The sequence below is a fragment of the Dendrobium catenatum genome, unplaced genomic scaffold, assembly GCF_001605985.2.
Source record: "Dendrobium catenatum unplaced genomic scaffold, ASM160598v2 fragScaff_scaffold_621, whole genome shotgun sequence".
In the NCBI taxonomy this organism is placed as follows: Eukaryota; Viridiplantae; Streptophyta; class Magnoliopsida; order Asparagales; family Orchidaceae; genus Dendrobium; species Dendrobium catenatum.
The window spans coordinates 33,115,185-33,121,130 of NW_021319083.1; the positions used below are offsets into that span (position 1 = coordinate 33,115,185).

A 5,946-nucleotide genomic window follows, 5' to 3' on the forward strand; every position below is an offset into this window, starting at 1 on the left:
GGGATTGTGACTTTGGGCGATCAAGTTATTAATAAGAGTACGCATTGTAGATATCTTGGATCTATTGTTCAGAGTGATGGTGATATTATCAGCAGAATTCAAGTTGGTTTGTTGAAGTGGAGGAATGCATCGGGCTTTGTTGTGCGATAGAAAAGTCTTCCTCAAACTTAAGGGAAAATTCTATAAGATGGTGGTGAGGCCTGCAATGCTTTATGGTGCCGAATGTTGGCTATTAAAAGAGAAGCATAATACTAAGTTAAGTGTTGCAGAGATGAGGATGCTTAGGTGGATGAGTGGCTTTACCCTTAGAGATAGGATACGAAATGAGCATATACGTGAAAAGGTTGGAGAAGCTCCAGTGGAAGATAAGATTAGAGAGAGTCGCCTTAGATGGTTTGGTCACATTAAACGGAGGCCTTCTGATGACCCGATTAGGAAAGTTGAAGTATTAGATTTGACTTATGTTAAGAAAGGTAGAGGTAGATCTAAAAAGACTTGGTTAGAAAATATTAGAAATGATCTTTTTTTATTAGATTTAAATGAGAATTTGACTTTTAAGAGGGCACAATGGCGAAAAAGGATTCATGTAGCCGACCCCACAGTGGGGCAAAGGCTTGATGTTGTTGTAGATTGATCTTGGATTGAAATTAATAATTTTGTCCAATTTGATTTAATCAACCTATAGGTAGGTGTAGCTTGAATCAAGTTTGGACAGAATGGTTGTAGTTGATCTTAAACTAGTTTCTATTTTGCTTTAAATGGTATTGTTTATGGCTCTGCATACCTTATGGTGAATCAAGCATTGAAGTGGAATGATACATCCATGGTCACAGAACTATCAAATTTAGTAGGGGTTAGGAAGGCTTTTGGTTTTTACATATAACATAGAATGGAGTCTAATTGAAAATTTAAATGACCAGTCCACTGACAGAACGGAGTAGAATTCCTGATTTTACTGTAGGTGCTCCACTATAGCCAACTAATCATCTTGTCGATGGAAAATACCTCTAGTTTCCCCAATAATTGTTAGCAGGTCTTTGTAATGTTTCGATTCAAATATTTTGAAGGTTTCTATGCTAATCATGATTAATGCAATGACACCTGCAGCAAAAATGCTATTCATCTCGAGGAAAAAGAGAAGAAAGAAAAGGAACTCCGTAATCAAATTATTGCTGAAGCTGAAGAATTCAAGATAGAGTTCTATGAGAAGCGGAAACTGAACAAGGAGACTAACAAATCCAACAACAGAGACAAGGAAAAGGTCTGAAAATCCCTGCCACATACCCAATTTATCCAATAAAGGTTTGCTGTACTGACGCTATTATCCTTCCTGCCAGATTTTCCTGGCCAGTCAAGAGAAGTTTCATAACAATGCAGATAAGCAATACTGGAAAGCAATTGCTGAACTCATACCAAATGAAGTACCCAACATCGAGAAGAAAAGAGGGAAGAAGGACGCTGAGAAGAAACCATCCATTCTTGTCATTCAAGGCCCGAAGCCTGGAAAGCCTACTGACCTATCAAGGATGCGTCAGCTTATCATAAAGCTGAAGCATAATCCGCCGCCGCACATGAAACCGCCACCACCTGCTCCTGCTGCTACTCAACCTGCCAAAGAGGGCTCCGCAGGTAATGCAGTTGCTGAAAAGAAATCAGGTAGCAGTAGCCCTCCTGAAGGGACAAATGTGGCCGTAACAGCATCAGTAACAAATGGATCGTCACGAGCAAAGGATGATGTGCCTGTAGAAGCTACAGGAGCAGTAGCTAGAGAAACATCTGCAGCACTAGCTGGTTAACTTAGTCTTACACTTTATTCTAATGTATGTTATCGCTACTGAAAAAAGTAGTAAGCCCCATTATTATGATGTAATTTTCGGATTTGCTTGGCTATCTTCTCCTTGTTTATTGTCAGAATCGGTTCTTGAGGATGGCTCTATGGTATCCTGTCTAAAATGTGTGGTTGTGATCATTTTTATATGGTTTGATATCTTCTGATAAGTTCATGGTAATATTTGATGATGATATTATAGTCGGCCATTCATGTAATGGGTCTGGTTTCTATTCGAAAAGCAGCTATGAGCTTTGTTCCTTAGTATTTGGAGATTTTGGCTTTGTTTGGGATGACTTTTTTATTGCTTCTTAAAGCAGTTTTCTTGTTAAAAAAAATTAATTTTTAGATTAAAAAGTCTCTTTAAGAAGCACGAAAAAAACCGTCCTAAATGAAGCCTTTATGATTTAATGGTTGCAGTCTATATGTTTCATTTTGATGTATTGGTAAGTCACTGCAGTTTACTTTGCACTTTTGAGCAATAATTAGGCCTTTGAATGCAAGCTATGCTTTTCATAATCTTTACCGTAAAATACGCTTGGGGACATCTCTCATATTACTGTGATAACCAACATCCAATGGTATTATTTGTGTTTTATAATAAAATGTCATTTGATTAAATCCATGTTATTGAGAGTATAAATTAATATAATTAATCGTAATCATTCAAAATTCGTTTTAGAAGTAGCTTTTTTTTTTTTTAATTTCAAATGTCATTAATTTTATTGTTTAACCACCTCACCGGCTACAAAAGTTAGAGCACTATTAAAAAGAAGAAAATATCGGCCCAATATATGTCATCTAATTTTCTTTTACCAAATGCAAATAACGCGGTAAATTTAATGAAACTAGAGGCAATATATCCAACCATCTTCGTCTTTGGAATATTTTTTTTGCTGTTTTTTAAATAATTTTTTAGTAAAAAAAAATTATTCAAAAATTCTTTTATTAGAAAGCCGAAACATTAAGAAAGAGTTTAGTCTGTGACTGCTTTCTTAGTATTTTTTAATTTGTTTTTATACATTCTAACTTTAAAAAAGTCGATGATCAATGAGAGTTTATGAGACTTTTGAGTTAATTAAAAATATATTCACACACATCACATACTTAAGTTTTAAACTCAAGAACTCTTGATTGATAACCAAATCTCTCAACTACCATATCAGGATAAGAGCTGCATATGGGAGCTACGATGTCCAAGGCCCTGTGGTAGCTTTGTCATGTAGCATTGTCAAAGAATAGTTAGGGGATGTATTTTATTTTATTTCAATATTTTATTTGTTATATGTATAAATAATAAGATTTTGATGTCAAATGTATAATCACCCAATTTAAAAGGTGGCTCGAAGACTCTAATCCTGGAGAAATTATTAGGTGTGGAGTTTGGATGAAGCTTTGCATCTTGACTCCAACATGGATTGGACATGTGAATTGGATATATGGATTTCATATTTTATTTTGCTCTTGCCAACCCTTCTGACTCAGCCCAGTGGTGATATTTAATATAGATTCCTTATTATTATATTTTTCTCTTGCGAGCCCACTGACCTGGCCCGATCTAGAGGTGAAAATTATGAATTCACGACAAATCAAAAGTTACAGAGTCGGTTCACTTTTCATCTTCGACATTGGAGTTGGTTCATGGTTCAATGTTCATTGACATTCATGCGCTTTGTTAACTCGTTAAGTTTCATCAAGGTTAGTCCATCATTCTAGTTCAGTTCATCTTCAAAGTGATACTTTTTTTTAAGTGATTTTTTTTTTTGCTTTTCTCTCAAAATAGGTTTTAAGGTTTATGTTTATAGTTTTTAAGGTTTAGGGTATTTGCTTGTCAATTTTTTTATATTGTAGCAACCCACCTTGTTTAACAAACAAAAATGCTATAACTCACCTTGTTTAACAAATAGAAACCAATTCATCTCACTATTTAAAAAAAGCGAAAAGGGCAGTCAATTTGGCGTACACGATTGGATGCTCGTGGTACTGCAAACTGGCAAATATAATCCTTCATGTAAAATTTTAAACATATGAGTTTTACAATGCATATTGACTGTGTATTGAGTATGTATCAAGTGTATCAAATGCGTATTGACTTTGTATTTCATTTTTTAAATTAGGCTGTAAAGATTTCATGCATTGTATATGAGTTATTTTTGTTCATTTTTTTGATTTTTTTTAAACTTGTATTAACTTTGTATTGACTTTACATTAATTGTGTATTAACTGCATATTAAGTATTATTAACTGTGTATTAATTATGTATTGACTGTGTATTAACTATGTATTGACTGTGTATTGATAGTATATCGAATGTGCATTAATAATTGAACTTGAAAGGAACCATTTTTTTAATATACTTTAAAGATAATTTCAGTGTGCATTAACTGAGTATTGATTGTGTATCGACTGTATATTGATTATGTATCGACTGTGTATTCTTTTTTTCTAAATTAGGTTGCACATATTTTAAATGTCTATGAGTTATTTTTGTTCATTTTGTTTCTTTTTATAACTTATATTAATTGTGAATTGACTTGGTATTCACTACGTATTGATTGTGTATTGACTGTATCAACTTTGTATTCTATTTTTTAAATTACATTGCACAAATTTTAAATTTATATGAATTATTTTATTCATTTTATTTCTTTTTGGAACTTATATTAATAGTGTATTGACTTTGTATTCACTGTGTATTAACTATATATTGATTGTGTATTGACTATGTATTAACTGTGTATTGACTCCATATTAGCTTTGTATTCCTTTTTCTAAATTAGGTTATACAAATTTCAAATGCCTATGAGTTATTTTTATTTATTTTATATTAATTATGTATTGACTTGGTATTCACTACATATTTACTATGTACTAACTATTTATTAATTATATATGGAATGCGTATTAATAGTGTATAGACTATTTATTGACTTCACATTTTATTTTTTAAATTATTTTTCACAGATTTCAAATATCTATGAGCTATTTTTATTCATTTTGTATTAAATGTATATTGACTTAGTATTAATTATGCACTTCATGTTGACTATGCATTAACTATATATTAATTGTGTATTGACAATGTATTAACTGTGTATCGACTCTGCATCGACTAAGTATTGACTTTGCCTTTCATTTTAAGTTATTTTTTACAAATTTTAAATTTTTTATGAGTTTTTGTATTCATTTTTCATTAATTATATATCGACTTGGTATTCACTATGTATTGATTGTGTATCGACTATGTATCTACTATATTGACTGTGTATCAATTTCACATTCCATTTTCTAAATTATTTTTCATATATTTCAAATATTTATGAGTTATTTTTGTTCATTTGTTATTAACTATGTATTAGCTTAATATTCATTGTATATTCAATATGTATTAATTGTTTACTGATTATATATTAATTATGTATCAACTTTACACTCCATTTTCTAAATTATTTTTCACAGATTTGAACTATCTATGAATTATTTTTGTTCATTTTGTATTAACTATGTATTGACTTGATATTGAATATTTATTAATTATGTATTAATTATGTATTAACTAAACATTAATTATGTATTAAGTGTTTGTTGACTTTGTATCGACTGTGCATAACTTTGCATTTTATTTTTTAAATTATTTTTAACGTATTTTAAATGTCTATAAATTATTTTTATTCATTTTTTATTAATTATGTATTGACTTGATATTAATTGTCTATTAACTTATCAATTTTGTATTTTAATTAAGGTTTTTGAATTATATTTTTTTATGTGATGTTTGTAGATGTATTTTTCAAAGATTACTTTTCATTGCATACCATTAACTTTTAGAATTATCTGCGATGAGTTCATTCAGATGTTAGACAAGGATGTCAATGACACCTTAAAGATATTAAACCTATAGAAAATTAAGTTCCCACCAATTCTAACAAAATGTTCCCCTCATATACAAGCTACTTATTTTGAGATATTCCTTATCAATCATTTATCACCAAGGGCCATGAGTTAGGGGATGTATTTTATTTTATTTTAGTTTTTAAATTTTTTTATGTATAAATGATAAGATTTTGATGTAAAATGTATAATCACCCAATTTAAAAGGTGGCTCGAAGACTCTAATC

At 30.7% G+C, this 5,946-nt stretch overlaps 1 protein-coding gene across 1 annotated transcript in view; it reads left to right on the plus strand.

Annotated features, from left to right (window-relative positions):
* Positions 1 to 2,019, plus strand: part of LOC110096082 (clathrin light chain 2) — a 24,618-nt gene extending 22,599 nt beyond the window's left edge. The window contains exons 2-3 of the mRNA XM_020821851.2: positions 1,108 to 1,261; positions 1,338 to 2,019. Of these exons, the coding sequence (XP_020677510.1) occupies positions 1,108 to 1,261; positions 1,338 to 1,796 (613 nt within the window). The 3' untranslated portion in view covers positions 1,797 to 2,019. The remainder of the gene's footprint in view (positions 1 to 1,107; positions 1,262 to 1,337) is intronic.
* The last annotated feature ends 3,927 nt before the right edge of the window (positions 2,020 to 5,946 follow it).